General features: G+C 40.4%; 1 protein-coding gene and 1 long non-coding RNA gene across 2 annotated transcripts; one reads left to right on the top strand and one right to left on the bottom strand.

The window, feature by feature from the left end:
- Window positions 1–534: 534 nt before the first annotated feature.
- Window positions 535–19,746, top strand: LOC128790836 (protein mono-ADP-ribosyltransferase PARP14-like). Its single transcript, XM_053947946.1, has 17 exons — window positions 535–748; window positions 2,389–2,528; window positions 2,620–2,653; window positions 3,725–3,961; window positions 4,504–4,740; window positions 5,841–8,083; window positions 8,575–8,805; window positions 9,040–9,261; window positions 9,703–9,766; window positions 10,729–10,878; window positions 11,563–11,625; window positions 13,255–13,422; window positions 13,546–13,752; window positions 13,834–14,442; window positions 14,969–15,114; window positions 16,457–16,631; window positions 18,245–19,746. Exons 1-17 carry the CDS (start codon window positions 550–552, stop codon window positions 18,532–18,534), a joined length of 5,415 nt encoding a protein of 1,804 aa, XP_053803921.1. The 5' UTR covers window positions 535–549; the 3' UTR covers window positions 18,535–19,746.
- On the bottom strand, window positions 6,835–20,725 carry LOC128790837 (uncharacterized). Its single transcript, XR_008431886.1, has 4 exons — window positions 20,627–20,725; window positions 19,009–19,064; window positions 12,686–12,777; window positions 6,835–6,920 (listed from the first exon to the last, which is right to left on the bottom strand). It is a non-coding gene; the product is annotated as an uncharacterized LOC128790837 (long non-coding RNA).
- Between the last annotated feature and the right edge of the window lie 208 nt (window positions 20,726–20,933).

Genomic DNA, 20,933 nt, shown 5'->3' with positions numbered 1-20,933 from the left:
GGCAAGGGATGAGAGTGACCACCAACTCATGGCCCACTGACCCAAAAGAAGAGAAAGACTGAGCATATGAACTAATTGGCACGAGAAGCAAGAGAATCACTAATCAACAGAAGATGGAATACTAATTAAAAAGAGAAGTAAGTGACCTGTAGCCAATGAACATTAATGCTACTTATTCCTAAAGTTTTGGTAGTCGCCATGCTGGCTTTGTGGATTTGCCAGCCAGGCCCCCTCTCTGCGCAGAACTGTAGATGAATCAAATGCCTCGATTCTGTGTGTGGGAGAGCGGCTGCCAAGAAGGGCAAGCAGGGCGTTTGATAAGGCGAGGGGGATGCTTTGGATGCTATAGGGGGAGAGAAGCGTAAGGGTGCAGGTGTGAAGCTGTGCCGGGGGGGAACGAGGAGGCGGCGCGGGGCAGGGGTACCGGGCTACCAGGAGAGGCGGCAGAGGAGACGCAAAAGGTACGTGATTGTCGGGAAAAGCCGCGCCCTGCTGCGCGGGGAACCGAAAGCGAAACGAAAGCGGCGGGAGAGGAGCCGTCGGGCGGCCATGGAGGGGCAGCGGCCGTGCGCCTTCCCGCTGCTGGTGCGGGGGGACTGGGGCCCCGCCGAGCCGCCGCCCGCGCTCAGGAAGAAGCTGCTCTGCTACTTCCAGAGCCAGAAGCGCTCGGGCGGCGGCGAGTGCGAGCTGCGAGCCGGGACCGACAGCGGGGCCGGGCACATCCTCGTCTGCTTCGCCCGCCCCGAGGGTGAGCGGCCGGGCCGGGGCGGGAGGGGTGAGGGGACCCGGCGAGGGTCGGGACCGGCATTAGCGTATGGGCTCTCTGCGGGGGTATTGGGATCGTAAATCACAAGTCTAGACTTTCTGCAAGTTAAAAGATACATGCTTAGTTGTTACATACGATGTAATAATACATCCCGTCTGCTACGTGATGTGCAATGTCTGTAGTATATAATATGTCGTATACACCCCCTCCTGTAATATAGAATAGACAGTATGTAAACTTGGTGTGATTCCTGCGGATGTCTTATGCCAGTCCAAAAGTTGGACTCGATCTTTGTGGGTCCCTTCTAACTCAGAATATGATATTTACTTTTATATATATACATATATATATTTTTTATGAAACTCAGAATATGATATTTACTTATATATATATATATATATATATATATACACACGCTTAGATTTGGTGCTTAGTACTAGCCTCTAGATTGTGTTCGGTGTAAAGGCTGTATCCTAAGAGGAATATATACATACATAATCATCTTGATGTGCAGTAGTAGTCTCTAAACTGCACTTGGAATAATAAATCTTATGTTAACCTAACAATTTGATTAGTTACAGATATATATAAAAAATATGACATCTGTAGCATGCACATATTTTTGTAAACTTGCAGCAAACTGGAAAGGATTTAGTTGCAGTTGAGTTAAATGTATACACAGACATGCACGTATGTGCAGAAACACACAGCGATGTACATTTTTTCCTTTTCTTGCCTTAACACGCTTCTCAGTTGCTGGCTCTCCCTGCTGGTAAGTTCAGGACATAAAGCCCCAAGCCATTTCGGCACTGTCTGGAAGAGGATGTTCAAGGCGTGGGAGGCCGGTACCGGGACTCTCCGGGTACCACCATGAAACCCGTGACAGAGCCGAGTTTTGCATCTCTGGCAGTTTTTCTTGGGAGTAATGTCCTCTGCTGTTCTTCCGGTTTTTTTTTTGTTGTGTGTGGTTTTTTTTGTTTGTTTTGTTGTTTTTTTTTTTGTTTGTTTGTTTTTTGGGTTTTTTTTGGGGGGGGGGGAAGAAAGTCTTGGGCATCCTGGGTCAGTGTTATGAGTTTAAAGCTCTTTCATTTCGCGGGACAGTATATTTGTGTATCCTTGTTCCGGCCAAGGCGAGGTTAACTTTTCCAGGAGCCGGGAGGGGCACAGCCAGCTCCCTGGGGAAATTCGATCCCACCTTACACCTTAGCCGTGCGGGCACGGAAAGGGAGGGAGTTTTTCCGGGTTTTGCCGAGTGCGGGGTCGGGTGAGCGACGGCGCGTGAACCATTCACCTGTCATGTACGCTCTGTTGTACATCAGTATTGATGTTGTTCCTGCTCGTTTTTCTTACTTCATTGCTGTTTGTAATTTATTGTTCTCATCTCGTCCTGTAATGCTTAACGTTTTTGTGCCTTCAATTTTCTTCTCCATCCTGCCACGGCAGGGGGAGAGGGGAAGGAGGGGAAGGGAAGAGCAGCGAGGTCTGGCGTATTTCAGTGGAAACAGTAAATTGCAGAATACCATTCTTAAAGCACGACAGTGTCATAATGGTGGGAAAGTGCTATTCAATGTAAAGCTGTGTTTCTGTTCAGATTTTCACAGGGCTTTTTTGGTTTTATTTAGTCAAGCAGCGAGTTCTTGAGAGACAGTCTCATCAGTTGCATTTAGAAGGAGAAGGAAAATTGAGGTTGATTGTCACAGAGCCTGAAACAGCACGAGCCACTAAAGAGGAGACACTTGAAGAAAAATCAGTTCCCACTAAGGTAAATAAAATTTGTAATCTTAACCAGAGCTTTGAAATAGTGGTGAGAGTGTCGAATCTGTCACTGATATTTGGCTTTCATTTTATTTTAGGCTTTGGATGCCATGAGTAGCCTTCAAACAAAAGGTAAAATGTTATCCATCACTCTTATGTGCTGATTCTTCATAAAACAAAAGTGTTGGTGCTTTTCTCCACACATGGCTTCCAGTTCTCCAAGTTGTCATCTATTTTGTAGTTATACTAGAGAAGAACCTGGAAGTCTTCAGACCCTGCTCTCAATTGCTTAATTGGGTCAGCCTGGCTTTCAGTTTTGGCTTTTTGGTATTTTCTTCATTGGACAGAGTGGAGGAGATGACTCCTTCAGCAGTCTAGAAATTAGTAACTAGCATCAGAAGAACTCTTGCTTCTTATTTCTTTAGTTTTCTTCTTGTTTGTGGTGGTAGGCCTTCAGAGGCATCTGTCTTCTGGAAATGTTATGGTTTTGGTATCGGTAGTTTTTGTACCTCAGTGAGCAGGCAGAGCCAGCCTGTTGGTCATTCCAGTTTGGAGGTTGTCTCACACCTCTGCCCTCATCTGTCTGCAAAGCTGGTGACATGCTTGCCTCTGGCAGACACTGGACTTCTGGGATACTCAGTGGACACCTCTGATATATTTTCTATTTGCAAAATGTTCTTGCATCCCTGTCAGCACTTTGTGCACATGGACCCTCCAGTGCTGTCATGCTGCACTGATGGCAGAGCACAGTGGTCATCAGGAGGCTTTACATCAAGACACACAAAGCCACTTGTGGCCTGTGGTGCCTGTGGATGTCCTGAGCTATGTTGAAGCTTGTTTTGCCTGCACAGGGCTAAGAAATAGATGCAGAGGCTGCGAGGTCTCTCCCAGCCCTTCCTGACATCTGAGCAGCTGTGGCCTGTTATCTCAATGGATTTTAGTTTTGTTTAGTCTCTGACCAGAGACATATCAGTGACATTGGACATGTTTACTCAGGTCTGTTTTTGTGCCACCAAAAAAGAATATTGCAGAATATTGCATCTGGGCTGTTTTGGATCTCAAAATGTTCAGCAGTACCCTGCAGTATTTGTTTGGTTAACAATCTCTTTTCTTGGGAAAGGAAAGGAGAGAAAGGGTAAGAAGAATCTGTTTATTCCAGGAAACGTGTACCAACATTTTATGTGGCTTATCTTTCTGCTGCAGATGATACAAAAGCTTTGAAGAAAGCTGGGAGTTTTGTTCCAAACAGTGAACTCCAGGAGGAGGTTGACTCTGCAGAGGCCTCACCTTCGGTGGTATTTGAGAATATAGAGAGATGCAGTCCAAACTGCTTACAGATGCTGTTGGAGAACATCAGTGGCCTGACTGTAGATGCTGACTTTACTGTTGAACTGATACCTGAAATAAATGTTGCTGTAGTTACATTTCTAAAAAATATTGGTAAGACAGGATGACACCATTATTAATTTCCATGTATAAGCATGAATAATAGCTTTCAGTGCTTGATTCCTCTCCCATTAGAGATCCAGATTGTTTTAAAAAAGCACCGGGATTGCAGTCTCTCAAGAAAAATGTCTTACATGCAGCCTCACAAAAAGTGCCTGTTATCCAAATGTTACACTGAAAAAAGAATTTTTATTAATTGAAATTGGATTAGAATATTTTGTTGTTTCTATCTTATTTTGGATTAGATGAAGAAGAATTAAAAGTGCACTTAGTGGGGGATTATAAAGTGTCCTTTAGAGAAGACAGCATACTTATGAGGTGGGAACGGAGACACAGTGGTAGTGAATAGCAGAGAGTAACATGATTGTTTGCTTTCCCCCCTTTTTATTACAACACAAAGTTATTTGGCAGCAGAGACAATTTTGTTCCAAATACAAAATAAGTAGACTCTGCTCATTTCTCTGCCTGAAGTGATAGCCAGAGCTGATAATGACACAGGAAAACATAGTCAGTTCATACTGCTCTTCTGTTTACAGATACTAAGGAATTTGTTGAAAAATGTTCACAACACAAGAGAGTCAGAGAATTCAAAATGACTGCCTGGCTTCTTGAATCAACACAGAGCATCAAGGCTGAAAACCTACCAGAGAGCATTTCCACAGACTACCTCACAGTGTACTTTGAGAGTGCACGGAACGGAGGGGGGCCCGTGTCAGATGTCCAGCTCTTCCCCGAGGAGAACTCAGCCATCATTACATTCTGTGACCACAAAGGTAACTGTCCTTTGCCTGACCAAGGTACTCACAGGCAGATAACCTGCAAGAAAGTTACAGAAAATACGGGCATTAGGAGAAGCCTGGCTTTCTGTTGCTGAAGTCAGTGTACATTGTCCTGTTCCTAGGAAGTGCTTTGGATGTAGAAATACTGCTGCATGTCGAGGGCTTCAGTATCTATTGGATTTTTTTTTTTGTTTGTTTGTTTTGTTTTTTGTTGCCAGAGATTTATTTTTAATATCTGCCTTGTGCATGGGTTTTTCTCACTGGTGTTCTTTCTCCATTTGCAGAGGTTTTTATATGCAATATAAAATTAATGGTACTTAAAGGTAGAGGGACAGAGCAAAATCTGTCAATGACTTCAGCCTGCACAGTTAACTTTCAGAAACTAAATAAGGTCAAATATCCTAATTTCAAGCTAATTAAGTCAAATATCTTCATTATCAGGGAAGAACAGAGCTAAAGAACAATCTTGTTACTATTTCTCATGTTCCTTGAATCACTGTCCAGTTTTTGTGCCAGTGCAACTTCTGGTAAATATCTGTTGGGAAACTCCTGGCTTAGTAAATTTACTTTGAGAAAAAAGGCTTATCTGCCAGTGATTTTCTTTTGACTCTCAGGACTTTCTGAAGAATGTTTTGTACGTGAAGTTAAAATGTAATTTGGATCAATGTAATGGGGTTTTAAGTTCCTGCCAACATTATAATTTCTTTGCTTTGTCTATTCCAATAAAAATGGGGAAAAAAAAAAAGAAAGTAAAAATACACTGATACTAGGAGTTTTATTTTAAGTTGAGGGTAAGGAGTATTTCATAGTAGTAAGTTGATAAGGCCTTGCTCTGTGGTGGAGTTTCCTTGGGAAACGAGCAAGGTGTAGCTCTGCATGGGAATGCAGGCATGAGCATATTTACCAAACAAGTTGAAGCCAAGGTTTTTATCTTGTCCCCTACAGAGTAGTTTGGGAATCAGAAAGACATAAAACCAGCTCTTTGAAATGAAAGAAAAAGAAGAATCAGTGTAATAGTTCTAAGAATAGAGACATTTGCCTGATTTGAAGTTAATGATATATGTGTGTTTGTACATATGTGCACTGACTTTCAGATCTAACCACAGTCTTGGAAAAGCAACATTTACTGGAACAGACGGTGATTTCTGTGCATCCATATTACCACTCCCTGGGAACAGCTCTCTATGGAGAAGAAAGACCAGCAGTCAAGATGCCAGACCCCATTGGGATGCCACTAGACCCATATGTATGGCAATTTTTACAAAGGCATGCCAATCTGACCCAAGACATAAACCAGGAAATGGCAGTTTGCCATTCTGAGCTCAAATGGCCTCAAGCAGACTGTGCAAACCCAGAAGTTACGTTGTGCCCATCACCATCTCTCTGCAAGCAGAAAAAGCCAATGGTTAAGTTGCTCAAGACATGGCAGCAAGATGCTTCCACTGAGTTCTTGCGTATCATGGCACGTTACGTAGCTATAAAATGTAAAGTCAATTCATCAGGTTGGGAAGATGTGAAAAAAAGGTTGTTGAAAGATGTTGCTCTGATCATAACTGATATTTCTGAGGAGATGGTGGTGATTGCAGGCAACAGAGCAGCAGTGGACAGTGCAGAGAAAGAAGTGAGGGAATGCATGAAGCAAAGTGAAAGGGAAAAACAGAACATAGAAATTTCTGTGTCAGTGATCCCAGGGAAGTATGCTGTGCTGCAGAATGCTGGGTTAGAAGAGAATATTCAGAAGGAATATCCATGCCTAAAGGTCTTTTATGATGACAAAAAAAAGACTGTTCAGTTGTGTGGATTACCAGCAGAAGTATATAAAATCAAAGCTGAGTTACTGGAAAAGGTATTGAGTATGCCATGTACATCAGTTACCATTGACCCCCATGTTTTGCACTATCTACAGTGTGTAGATAATAAAAAAACATCAGATACGTTATTTATTAGGGAAAAAATTAATAGTTTTTATGAACTTCAGGATGATACTGTATTGCTCTATGGAGATGCTCACAAAGATCTTCTAGAAGCAGAAAAGCAAATAAAAACAGGGTTAGAATACAAGTGCATCAATGTGGAGGATGGTGAAATCACTAAAAGGGATCAGTGGAGGAATCTTCTTCTCTCCTTGCTCAAGACATATAATTCTTCCCAGGAAATGGTCATCAGTTGGCAGTCTGTTGGAAAAGAAAAGAAAATGATTATTGCTGGCTTTTCTAAGGCTGTAACAGAGGTTTATCAGAGACTTAATGATTTTGTAGATAGAAATACAATCACAGAAAAAGTAATCCCAGCTAAGTCAGAGGTAATAGTGCAGTTTGTAGAGAATGAGGAGTCTGGTGTTTGTGAAGAATTGAAGAAGAAAGGTGTGACAGTACGTTTTGACACCAAGACACCATGTATTTCCCTGAGGGGACCAAGAGCAGAAGTCTCAGAAGCCTTCATTGTGTTTGAAAAAATTGTCTCATCCCTTTACTCAAAAAATGTGCCAATTGATAAACCAGGGGCAAAGGAGTTCTTCACGGAGAGGAAAGATTTATGTATTTTAGAAGCAAAGCAGAAATTTAGCTGCCTCATTAGGATTAAGGAGGAAGAAGAAGAACAGAAGGGTGGAAAAGCGGGTGATAAAATGAAAAGAAAAGTCTACTATGAAAAAAAACTGCCAGGTGGAATTGTGGTAGGAGTGTATAAAGGTAACTTGTGTGACTACCCTGTTGATGTTGTGGTGAATGCATCTAATGAAAAACTAAAACACATTGGTGGCCTGGCTGATGCACTGGCAAGAGCAGCTGGGCCAGCGCTGCAGGAGGAGTGCGATGAGCTGGTGAGGAAGCTCGGGAGTTTGCAGCCCGGCTGCGCGGTGATCACGCGCGCCGGGAACCTGCCCTGCAAGAACGTCATTCACGCTGTCGGGCCCAGGTGGAACGAGAAGGAATTGCAAAAGTGTGTGTGGTTGTTGAGAAAGACAGTGAAAAAATGTCTACAACTAGCTGATATATACAATCATCGTTCCATAGCTCTGCCTGCTATAAGTGGAGGGATTTATGGCTTTCCACCGCAGATCTGTGCGGATTCAATTGTATCCTCCATAAGGGAGACCTTGGAAGAATTCAAGGAGGAGAGAAGCTTGAAGGAGGTCCATCTTGTGAGCAATTCAGAAGAAATGGTTCAGGTTCTGAATGAGACAGTAAAAAAAGTATTTTCAGCTAAATCATTCTCCCCAAAATGGATGATGCCAAAAAAAAGCCAGAAGGAAAATAGAAAAGGGGATCTGAAGATGGTTACAACAAATGAAGGGCTTTGCATCCGAGTGGAGAAGAAAAATATTCAGGAAGCCGTGGTAAGTCTTCAGTTTCCTGACTCCTTTCAAACTTGATGGTCAGATCTTTAAATTTAAATGAAAAAGGACAGACAGTAGGTTTTTACAAGTACTTGCTACATAAGAACAGCTGTGTGCTAGCTAAACAAGGATGCAAGCTTGCAAAACTTGAGTGTAGGTTGAGATCTGTCGCTGCAGCCATTTCTAGAGAGCAGCTGTGAATTTCAGGATGTTTCAGTTCCCAGCTAGATCTTGTTTGTTTTCCAGATCTAAGGCAAACATGTCAAAGAGTTTACTTTTTTTTCCTAAAGGGGAAATACTGAAGTACTTTGTAAAAGTAGCTATCTTGCTTGGCTATTAGGGGAAATAGGTACCTGTCTGGGCTGCTGTTTTGGGTATCCACTGGCATCTTGTTTCTTTTGCTGTGTGTTGCATTGGTAGGGCTTTTAATCTTGGTGCATATTTTCGTTTGACTTCTAGCTGTAGCTATTTTCATTGTAATCTCGTTGCAGACGGATGTTGTTGTCAACAGCGTTGGCACAGATCTGCACTTTGGTGAGGGGCCTCTTTGCAAAGCCTTGCTGGAAAGAGCTGGGCCAGCTCTCAAAGATGAGTTTGACACCAAGATACAAAATCAGGTTGCTGGTCCTGGGAGTGTGGTCTGCACCAGTGGATGTGCTATGGCCTGCAAGTCCATCTTTCATGTCATACTACCCAAGTGGGGTGCAGTACAGACAGACAAGGTATATTTTAATTATTAACCCCCCATCCACCCCAGCTACATACTTATTTGGGATCTGTCCTGAAATTTCAGGTTTAAATATAGTTAATTTAGATGACTCCATTTTCTTCCATTGGAGTGACCTTAAAGGTGCCTTGATGCACTCAGATCTGCTTATCATACCAGCTTCTTTGGAACTAATAATAAATTATGCCTTTAGAAAAAAAAAAAAAAGTACTTTTGCTGTGTTTTACAGGTCCTAGAAGATGCAATCAATTTCTGCTTGAAGAAAACTGAAGAACTTGGACTGAAATCAATCACTTTCCCAGCTATTGGGGCTGGAGGATTTGGATTTCCTAAAATCATTGTTTCTAAGTTGATGTTTGATGTGGTATTCAAGTTCAGTAGTAGTCACACTCGGAAGAATCTCCAGGAAGTTAATTTTCTCTTGCATCCACAAGATATTGATAACATTCAGGTAGTTCTTCTCAGGACAAATCTGTCTTTGTAACATACTGCTGTAGTTACACTTTAATAATCTGTTTTACTTACACTGCTTTCTAAGGGACTAATTTGGCACTTTCTTACTGCTGTGGGCTGGTGACAATGGGATGTCTTTCCAGTGTCTCTGAAATACAAACTAGCAGCAAGCAGAAGCTGCAGACAAAATTGGCCTTGCTGTTGGCACTGTAAAAGCATGTAGATGCTCCCTTATCTTTTGCCAGAGGAATTCTAGCAATGCAGAGCTATCTCTTACCACACTGTCCACATTGGGTCTTCTGCTGTTTTTAACACTTAGATGTGACTATAAAATGTTGGGGTGTCTCAGCAAGAGCTACATGAGTGTTAATGCTAATTACAGAAACATTCAGTGTACATACTGTGAACTACTATCTTGGGTACTTTCTTCTCTTCTTAGGCTTTTACTGCTGAACTAGAACTTAGGGCAGATGGAAGTTGCAATGCCGCAGCAGCACAGTCAAGTAAGTTGTGTAGGGGTGGGACAGAATGTAAATGCTGTTAAGTGGTTTGATGTGTATCAGGAAACAAAAAAAAAATATATATATCATCAGGGCACAGTGCATTTTTTGTCCTCCTAATGGACTTGTATTCTTAAGTGTCATTTGTAAATTTCTTAGGGAGGAATTTCTTTTGTTGATGGCATGCTGAACTCTCAGTGAGGCCAGTCTTATCAAAACAAAAAGGGTATTCTGATAGGAGACACAGTAGTTTGTCCTGCTCAAAGGATACAAGAACTTGCAATCACTTGGCCAAACAAGCCATAAATAACATGTATTTCTGTAGCTTTAATTTCCTACATATATATATTTATATATACAGAGTGGATAATTTCCTCTCCATTTATTAATTGACAATAGTGGGACACAATAGCCAAAACATGAGTGTACTGCATCAAGGGTAGAGGCTTATTTGTAAGGATATAAAGATCTTTCTCCTCAGTTGCTGAGTATCAGAGAGATGAAGTTAAGAGTGAGCAGATAAAATAAGAGTTAGGTTAGATAAGCTTAGACTAGAAGAAAGGAATAGTTTTGTATCCATGAAGGTAAATATGAAGCAGCTTACAAAAGGGATGTGATCTGATCTCCATTACTGGTAACACGTAAGCTGGATGCTCCATTTCTTGTAAGAATTAATTCAGGAAACTCTGTTACAGAGCTGGTCAGATCAGATAAACCCTGAAGCCATTTTCTGAATTCATATTGCATAAATTTACAGGAATAGAAATGGTTTCACTTTCACAGCACAAACAGGAAGAATACTGTACCTCTCAGCTTTCAGAAATGGAATAAAGAGAAAAACAGAGACACTAGATCAAACTGATCTAGAGATATTCCTTAAAAGGATAAGGAGTTTCAATCAGTGGTAAAGAATAATACTCCAAACTAAGGAGAAGTGATGTAATGTATTTTTCTTTCCCTTGCAGGTTTCATTAGGCCTGTTTCTGCTGAACTATTGGGAGTTCATGAAATGAAGATTGGTTCCATCACACTCCAAGTAATTAGTGGAGATATTACCAAGGAAGATACAGAGGTTATTGTAAACATATCAAATCCATCATTTGATGCCAAAACAGGTATTATATTGAATGTGTAGTTCCTTAGCAATAAATCTGAGCTAGTTTTTAGAAGGGGGTACAGGAAATAATTGTCCACAAGGGAAACCTTTATGAAGCATTTTTGAGATGAGAGATAAAGGGTTGTGATTAGCCAGGAAATAGATCTTAAACAGGTTTTTTACACGTCCTGAGCATTTGATTTAATTTTCAAACAGAAGGCATCTGACCATATTTTTTTTTTGCTTAAAACCAAAAGTGTTTAAATGGAATTTTTAGATTAAGTATAATTCTGAAAAAATGCTCTTATCCTAAAATGTTTCACTGTAAGACAAAGCTCTGGTTTAGTAAATTGCCCTATAAGAAGCAGAGGGCTTTGACATAGTGAATTATAAGCATGCAAGATACCAAATGATGTAGTTCAAAGCCATTGGAGAGTTTGGTGAGGGGCATATGGGTTTGGTGAGTGAAACAATGGAAATAGGTGTTGTTCTTAATGACTTCTAATCAGCAGTGAAGGAAACGTTCTCTCTGCAGCCAAAGCTGTGTATCAGTACTTAGGGAAACTGTCACAGATTTGAACTTTGTGGTATCTTGCCATATAGGAATTCAGGGTATGTGTATAGTTCAGAAGTTGGGTAGAGTTTTGAGCAGAGATATTGAGGAGACTTAATGAATGTGTGTGCTTTTCTTGTGTGATTTAAGGGGTCTTCAAAGCAATTATGGATGCTGCTGGTTCCCAGGTAGCACATGAATGTGCTCTAAATGGTATGTTAAAGCATACTATTCTTTTGATAATTCATTTTTTGTTGTTGTCATTCTCTCTGAAAACTTAAAGTTGCTTTATAATTCTCTACTCTAACATAATTATTTTATCTGAATAATATAGCTGTCACTTCTAGTAACTTCAAAAAGTCCCCTTCTTGTTTTGACATATACCTTGAGAATTTTTCTTTTCATAGTTATTTAGCAACAACTAAAACATCTGTGTATTATACACTTTATTCTCATACTGGATCCAAAACACAGGCCTGCTCTGGCTACTAAGAGGAAAATTAACTCTATCCCAGCTGAAATCAGGACAACCCTGATCAAAAGTTATCCATAGTCTGCATTCTGCCAGACCAGTAGGGCAGTAAAATTCGAGCTCATTATGGCTGGTCTCTACAGAAAGGGACATTTTAGATGCATAACCTAAATGTGCCTGGTCTGAGTCTGGAAACTGATTTTCAAGATGGAGTTTCCTGGATTTTTTCCCTAGCCTTTGGCTCTGTGGGAACATTTGTACAAACACGCATATATCATTAACTTCAAATCAGGCAAATGTCTCTATTCTTAGAACTATTACACTGATTCTTCTTTTATTTTTCTTTCATTTCAAAGAGCTGGTTTTATGTCTTTCTGATTCCCAAACTACTCTGTAGGGGGCAAGATAAAAACCTTGGCTTCAACTTGTTTGGTAAATATGCTCATGTCCTGCATTCCCATGCAGAGCTACACCTTGCTCGTTTCCCAAGGAAACTCCACCACAGAGCAAGGCCTTATCAACTTACTACTATGAAATACTCCTTACCCTCAACTTAAAATAAAACCCTTAGTGCCAGTGCAGTTCTACTTTTTTGTTGGAATGGACAAAGCAAAGAAATGATAATGTTGGCAGGAACTTAAACCCATCCAAATTACATTTTAACTTCACGTACAAAACATTCTTCAGAAAGTCCTGAGAGTCATAAGCAAATCACGTGGCTGATAAACCTTTTTTTGCAATTTAAATTTTGTAAATTTATCAATCTGATCTAATGCTTGCAGAGCACCTTACGGTCATTACCTTTGTCATCTGTGAGGTGGTCTAGAACTCTGTGCTCGTAAGTCCATTGATCCTCAGAATATGACTCCATTTTGTAAGCAAACATGAGTGCCCTGAGAAATCACAAACATATTTTTAAGAATTCCATAACATTCTTAAATCATTTTGCCATAATCTTAATGATATTATTTTAACCACTCAGCTCTGCTGCAGTATAAGAATTCAGGCTTTTAAGGAATAAGTGACCTAAAAAAGGTTTTCACATATAAATTAAATTGGCATGCTTTTAAATAGAAGTGAGAGGTATTCAAAGTCATCATAAATTCTTGTATTGTACTTAATAGGAAAATACTTCGTAGCTGAGGTCTTAGGAAATTAGAAAATACACATTTACTTGGATTAATTTCTCAAAGAAACTCTGCAGATTATTTAAAAAGAAAACCAGAATCAAGTAAACCCACAATAAAATAGCTCACAGTGGATTTCTTTCCACTTTTTCCACTTGTAGTACCAATATAACAGAAAATACTACCAAAAGAGATTGCCACTTTGTAAATACCATGTCTCCTTCTTTATCTTCTCTCTTCCAGCTGAGCAGTCTCAAAATGGCTTTATTACTACACAGGGTGGGAACCTGTTGTGCAGTAAAATCATCCATTTGATTACCAATAACCAGGTGAAGAGTCAGGTCTCCAAAGTGCTTCATGAGTGTGAACAAAGGATGTACAAATCTGTTGCCTTCCCAGCTATTGGAACAGGTTTGTGTTTTCTTGGGAAAGCAATGTATGATGGGGGTAGCTTAGAAACAAACAAACTTCATATGGGTAACAGTAGATTTGCACAAAAACTCTTCACTGATAAGTGCATTTCTTTTTGTTTAGGTCAGGCAGGACTGAGTTCAGCCAAGGTAGCTGATGAAATGTTGGATGCTATAGTGGAATTTGCAAGGCAAAAATCAGTACAGCATTTACAGGCAATTAAGATCGTGATCTTCCAGACAAATATGCTCACAGACTTCTATGAAAGCATGAAGAAAAGAGAAGATTCAGATACATCCACAACAGAATCGTGGTTATCTATGTTTAAATGTAAGTTGTTTTCTGTGTGCATGGGCAAATAAAACTGAAGTTCTTTTATTTGCAACTAATAATTGATGTATTTATCCACAGCCTTTTTCTGGGGCAGAAAACAACCTTCTGAGAAGAAAAAGTCCCTGATTTTGGAGAAGAAAGTTAATTTAGTCACATTTCAAATTTGTGGAGAAAGCCAAGAAAAGGTGGATGCAACTGAGTCCTGGATAAAGGATTTGATTTTAAGGGAACAGTTTGAAAGCACTATTTCAGATGAGGCAATTGAAAATTTTGATGAGACACAATTTGCCATTTTGGAAAATCTCCAGAGAGGAAAGCAAGTAACTATTGAGATTTTAAATAAGCTTTCTCCCCCTCAAATTAAAATTTCTGGTATTAGCAGGGATGTCTGTTCCGTTTCTCTACAAGTTCAAGATATGGTCCATCAAATTAAGTCTACTGAAGAAGAGCAATCCAAGGCAGAACTTCTTTATAACCTGGTAGAATGGAGGTATCTAGGAAGCCATGATAGCTTTGTTGCTTTTGATAAACTGACAAATATGCAGCTGGAGTATGCCAAAAGGGCTAAAAAAACACATCTGAATGTCAAAATTAAAAAGAAGAACTACAGGGTGGATCTGAATACTCTAAAGGCTACTGATGACCAAGGAAAAACTAAAATACTTCAACGTGTGACAAAGGATGAAGGTAAATGGCACTTTTGTCAAATAAAATACTTGAGTAGTTCTTATTGAATGATGATTCGGATAAATACAAGGTCAGGTATCCCAAAGAAGTAAGGTACTCCTTAGCTTTTTTTCCCCTCTTTCTTTTTATTTTTTCCTCAGCCAGCAGTTTTGAGTTTCATATTCAGTGGGAAGTATGAATGAAATCAGACCATCAGTTTTAAGTGCAAATATTATCTGCATATATGTGACTGGTGAGCATAGATTTCATGCTTAAGTCTTACAAAGGAAGTGGTGTATGAAGAATACATAAAATTCTTCTTAAAGCTTGATCTAGTTAGATATTGATATGGGGATAATTAGACAAAATGTAAAGCCTTTACAGTGTATCACAGAACCAGTGATGTTTGGAAGAGCAGGCGTGCTTGTTGAATGCACTATTGCAAAAGATGCTGTCCTCTTGGTCCTCTCTATGCACGTGGTTTGTAAGCTGTGCCTATGGAGCTGAGCTAGTTGTCTGTCATAACAATGCAACCTCTGTTTTGCAGATATGAAGTCAATAGAGCTCCCTAAGGAGTGGACAGACATGCAAAATGAACATATCAAAGTGGTGGAGCTCAAGCCATCACTTCCTGAATATACAACAGTTGAGAAGATGTTTAAGACAACATGTCCCAATTTTAACATAGAGAAGGTGATACCATATGGGGTGGGGAGAGGAGAAAATGTCAATGCTTGGGCAAGAAACAATATACTTCCTAAATATTTGCTTATAAGGTGTCTGCAACTCAATACACCTTTTGTATGTCAGCCTTCCCAGCACTGTACAGGGTGAATATAAATCAAAACAAGTTTCCTAAGAGCTATTCTGCCATTTCTGCCATCTAATGTTGCAAAACCAGTGACCGTCAGTCTTCAGGCTGACTCTTTGTTCAATTAATGTGGTACTCTCTAGTTAATATGGTATTCCCAAATAGGAAATTCTATATTGAAATGGAGGCATGAGCAAATGCATTCAGAATACAAAGAAAAATACAAAGTCCTTGCAGACTGACATAAAGCTTTGGACTAATTTACAACTTCTCCTCTGTCATCCCAGAGCCTTTCAGGCTTAGCTGTCAGTTTTAACCAGTGTCAGTATTTGATCCTGCTTATTTAGAAGTCTGCAACACAATGCACAGAGATTTAATTGCTAGGGAGAAGATGGAATTGTTCTGAATCAAGAGAAGAGATAAACAGTAAAAAATACAATCAAATCAGGAGTGAGAATAATATGTTTTGAAAAACTTTCTTCCATCACGAGCTTCAATGAGCATGGTCACAAAAACACACAAAGAGAACAAAATATTCATGTATTACAGAAAAAATCAAGTAATGGCATTATGTCTTTTTCTGTTAAAAATGGAAAGCTGTTACAGAAATGCCTTTAAGATTATACTTTGATGCAGAGACACTGCTTCCCCTTAAGCTATATTCACATTGTTAGTTGGCATAGGGAGCCAGCAACATCCATCCTCCCACCAAGTGATTTTTATATAGTCGTTTCTTATGGGTTGCTAAGCTACACATTAGAGAAAGCAATTTTGACTTGCAAGCTTAGATCTAGAAGAGAAACTTAAACTCAAGGTAATGCTATTGCTACACTCTGTCCTTTAGTGAGAAAATCATCAGTAAAGATGATTAGGATGTCTAGAAGGTATATTATATCATTGCCTCTAGCAGTGGTACATCAGCCTGTTTCTAGAAATGACAGTGCACAGCTACCATGGCTGCTGGGTACCTGGTACACTAGGCAAGACAAATGTATACCCAAAATTACTGAGCTTGAAACTCTCTTTTGAGGTGCTTTGGTTTGTGATTTTTCAGGAGGCCTGCATATTCAGTTCCTTACCCAAAGCTCATGCTAACAGGACATAGTGAAAATTGCTGTAATTCTTTCAGTTTGATTTAATTTTAATGTTTTCCTGCCATGATTAATATTCATGCCTACCCTATTTATCCCTAATATAAATACAGTCAATTTTGTAATTTTGCAGATTGAAAGAATACAAAATTGCATCCTCTGGCAGACATACCAACTAAAGAAAAAATTTATCTGTAAAAAGAACAAAAATCCAAATAATGAGAAGTTGCTATTTCATGGGACAGCTGCATCCTCATTGAGGTTGATTAACTCCTATGGATTTAATCGTGGGTATGCTGGAAAGAATGGTGAGTCATTATCCAAATCACTTAATTTCCTAGGCATGTATGAGTGCTGCAGGGTGTCAGCATTATAGTGCTGTCGCCACAACATGAAAGCTGAATGAAATTAAAGAACACAATAATAAACAACTCCTGAGATTAATCTGTATGGACAGAGCAATTGTCCTGTTCAGTTAATCACTTGTTGCTGGATGCCACCATGTAAAGGATATCAAAAAGAGTTCCCCTACTCTGAAATGAAGTCTGAGCAGCTTCTGGGAATTGTTTTGTATCATTTACCTAGAGAAAGAAACAAGCAAGGAACTCTGTTCAACATCCTCAGCTGAGGTAACAGCTACGAGCTGACAGTATCTCCTCTCCTCTTAGACAAAGACAGGTAGCAAAGTGGAAGTGCAGATACTTCTCCTGTTGCCTCCAAAGATTAGGACAGTGTAAGTTCCACATCCGTACCAGTTTTATGCTCACAAAATCTGTGAGATCCATTAGTTTATTTCTATCATTTAATAGTTGTTAGAGACAACATAAATATTTAGCATAGAGATATTCTGCAGTAGTTCAGAGCTTGTTTTGTCCACTTCTTCTACTACAGTCATGTTATGTGTATTATTTGGCAGCACTCAAAGATGAAGGAGAGGATCCAAAGAAGTGGAATGCGGACTGAATTGAGGTGCTAGTTGATTTTAGTGGCCATGTAACCTCACTTCAAAAGTCCTTAATTTTTGTTCGTAATGTTTTCTTCCTTAAGACAGAATTGTACATGCCTAGGGCTGATTTGCTCTTGAGGGAGCTGGGCAGCTTAACTCAGATCTGGTTGACACTTCAGTGTAGTCTGGATCCAAAAGACCTTTCTCTGTCCGGATCCTCTGGTGGTACTAACTCTGAGATTTTCCTGAATAAATGAAGCCCAGCATACATAAAGTATATCAGGTTGTGCACAGGTCGGAATGGCAGCCACCACTTCTTTTTTAAACATGGCCAGAGGAGATATAGTCTTGCTTTCCTGCTCTTTGGTAGTGTCAGGAGGTTGGATTTACTCAGGAAGCAAGAGCCCTAGATCCCCATGTCCTCTCTCTGCTTGTGGGTATTGACATCCACCTTTTCATGTCAGCTGTGATTAATGATTGGGATGGCACACTTGCCTTTTGTCAGGCTGGGTAGCCAAGCAAAAGTATCCAAAGATGAGGGCAGCCAGATAGGAGGGATGTGTCTGGCTTGAACAGCATTTTATACCAAGTCAGAAAAAAGAAATCTGTCTTGAACAAAGACATGTGATTTCTCTTAACTTGTTGGGAAGTGTGACTAGAAAACTATAATTACAATTATATAGTAATTTTAAGTCCAAAAGTCTTTGAAGAACTGCAATTTGATGGATTGCAGGCTAAACCATGCTAAACAGAGGAGCCCTTTTCTCCAAAGGAAAGGGAAGTCAAAACCTGGGTGTTGATACTTATCTGCTGTGTGGGTTCATATTTGATTTTGACACAAAGGATTAGTACTAGAATTTTGTGTTTGAATTCTAACCACATTTATAGATTCTGCAGAGTTAAAAAAAAAGTTTTAGAGATTCTGAGGAGATTAAGAACACTAACTGTATTTCAAAATGTTGTCTTTCCTAACAGCTGCAGCCATTGGAGATGGAACCTACTTTGCTGTCAATGCATGTTACTCTGCTCAGAATACTTACTCCGTTCCAGATGCGAATGGCAAAAAATACATGTACTTGGCTCGGGTCCTGACTGGGCAGTACTGTGCTGGGAGCCCAGGACTAAAGGCTCCACCACCAAGGAGCCAAACAGATCCTACTGACCTGTACGACAGTGTGGTTGATAACATGTTTAATCCAACAATGTTTGTCATATTTAATGACATTCAGGCATATCCACAATACCTTATTACTTTCAAGTATTAGAATGATCTTAATAGTCTAGAAAATTTTAGTGCCTTTTACATTTAAGAATTTACAGAGCAATTTTTTGTTCTTTTTACATCTAGGTTTCTTCTTTATTGATCTGTCCATGTGTTGAAATATGTCTTCAGATTACCAACAGAAGGACTAACATAAGCAAATATTTTAGAGCATGCTATTTCAGTACTCACATCTCAAGTTCAGTTATGCAGAGATGTAGGCAAGAGCTGTGAGAACAGCTCTAACTTCTTCCTACACAAGGCAGAGGGGAGTGGTAGGAGAGGAAGCTGCTCTGCCTCACCTGTGGCCAGCAGGAAGAGGTGTGGGGTAGGTCAGAGCACCTCTGCATGTTCCTGTTTCCAGTAGTCACCATAAAGCACTTTCTTGTGAGGATTTATTTAAAATGTTCTGTGCTGAGGGAATCTGAAAGGTATTTTACAACCAAAGCAGTGCTGTGATTCTAATTACCTCACCTACCAGCAGAGTTTTCAGTCATCCTTAGGTATCTACTCAGCTTTGTTGGTGCTAAAAGTCTGGAAGAAAAAGAATGCCAATATGAACATGCACTTTGTATTTATTGTTTCAGCCCCCTTACCTACATGTCTATTACACTGGCATACTTGGGTTATTCCTTAGGTATAAATCACTGTGTTCAAAGCCATTTCTTAGGGGAATTCTCTGTAGTCCCCCCCTGTTACTTCCAGCTTTCTCAAAGTCATTGCTTTTGCAACTTTCAAGACTGTAAAGAGCGACTTTAATTTTTTTTCTTTTCAATACTGAAGCATTAACCCTTCTGTAGAATCACCAATATGCAGAGTCAACTACAGACGCATAATTCAGTTTACATGCTTAAACAACTTGAAAATTTTTAAAGTTCTCTAAAAACTGTAAATAATTTTTATATCTTTGCAAGTGATACTTTTAATCACATCATAACCTTAAAACTGCCAATCAACAGCCATATACACAGGTTTGATAAACATTTTTTCAAGCAGCTACATTGTATTGCTGAGCTGTAACAGGAGCACACTTCACCTAGAAGTGTTGTTTCACATTTGAGTATGTTACAGTGATACAACAAAGACTTTGAAGACAAAATGGTTTTCTTGTACTGTCTGAGTGACATGACTTATGCGTACAAATGCCAGGTGAAATTATTCTGCCTGAGTGAAAATAAAGACCTGTGCTGCAAATAGCTGCCACGATGTATTAAAACTTTGTCATGATGTTCTCTTTGCCTGCGGGAGAGGAAAAGGGTTTACAGTATCTGAAGTTTGCAATATAAAAAATTCTGCTTTTCACAGCAGTTGCCCATGCATCACTTAAGATGAATGTCCTGCATAAATTCCCATTCAAAGCAAAGCAGAGTTTTACCAATTCCCACCTTAATAGATTTTGTTCCCTGTGAAAATGTGAAGCTTCCCAGAATTAGCATCTCCTTTCTCTGCTTTTTTGGGTACTTTTCTGTGTCATGGGAACACTGCAGCAGCCAGAGCAACTCAGTTTAGCTGAAAGCACCAGGCATCCACTGGCTTCTCCCTTTCTTGTCACCAAGCAGCTTGGAGAGCCAGGACACACCACTTTATGTTTGTGTGGCCCTCTTTATACCTGAACATCTTGGAAAGCAGCAGGACCTGCAAGATAAAGCACCTCAAAAACCCAGATAACTTTTATTGCTGGTGGTCGTGGTAAAAGTTTCTTCAGTCATTTCCATACTAGAAACTGGGGGATACTCTGTTGTGCAGCATTTGTGGACTGAGAAGCTGGGAAAAGCCTGTGTTGTGTACGAGAAATAAAATCCCAGTCGCAGAAGGAACTGGGTGTGCTGTTTGACAGATGGCTGGATATGAACCAGCCCATGCCAGATGGCCAAGAAGGCCAGTGCCATCCTGGCTTGTATCAGCAATAGTGTGGCCACAGGACCAGGGCAGTGACTGTCCCTTGTGCTGGGCACTGATGGACCATCTCAAGCTCTGTGCTTATTTTTGGGCCCATCACGACAGTAAAGGCATTTAGGTGCTGGAGCGTGTCCAGAGAAGGGAACAGAGCTGTGGAAGCTCATCCTGGAGAAAAGGAGGCTCGGGGTGAACCTTACTGCTCTCTACAGCGCCCTGACAGGAGGTTGTAGCCAGGCAGGGAGCGAGTTCTTCTCCCAGGTTACGACCGACAGAAGAAACGGCCTCAAGGGCTGAAGTAAAACCTTGGGAAAAATTCCTTCAGAGAAAGGGTGGTCGAGCATTGGAATGGGCTGCCCGGGGAGGCGGTGGAAGCGTTCAGAAGCCGTGTGGATGTGGCGCCGGGGGCACGGTTTAGCGGGGGCCTCGGCAGCGCCGGGCCTCGGCGGGGCTCGCGCTCCCCCGCCCGCTCCTGCGCCTCTGCCTCGCACCGCCCGCGGCCCCGCC

Source organism: Vidua chalybeata, chromosome 7 (assembly GCF_026979565.1).
Source record: "Vidua chalybeata isolate OUT-0048 chromosome 7, bVidCha1 merged haplotype, whole genome shotgun sequence".
NCBI classification, from domain to species: domain Eukaryota; kingdom Metazoa; phylum Chordata; class Aves; order Passeriformes; family Viduidae; genus Vidua; species Vidua chalybeata.
This window is presented reverse-complemented; position numbering and strand designations above follow the sequence as displayed.

Excerpts from the sequence above, each read along its gene's own strand:
- LOC128790836 (XM_053947946.1), top strand. The coding sequence starts at position 550 with ATGGAGGGGCAGCGGCCGTGCGCCTTCCCGCTGCTGGTGCGGGGGGAC. Across the intron at positions 9,767-10,728 it reads TGCCGCAGCAGCACAGTCAA|GTTTCATTAGGCCTGTTTCT; the intron begins GTAAGTTGTGTA and ends TTTCCCTTGCAG. Across the intron at positions 16,632-18,244 it reads TGGGTATGCTGGAAAGAATG|CTGCAGCCATTGGAGATGGA; the intron begins GTGAGTCATTAT and ends CTTTCCTAACAG.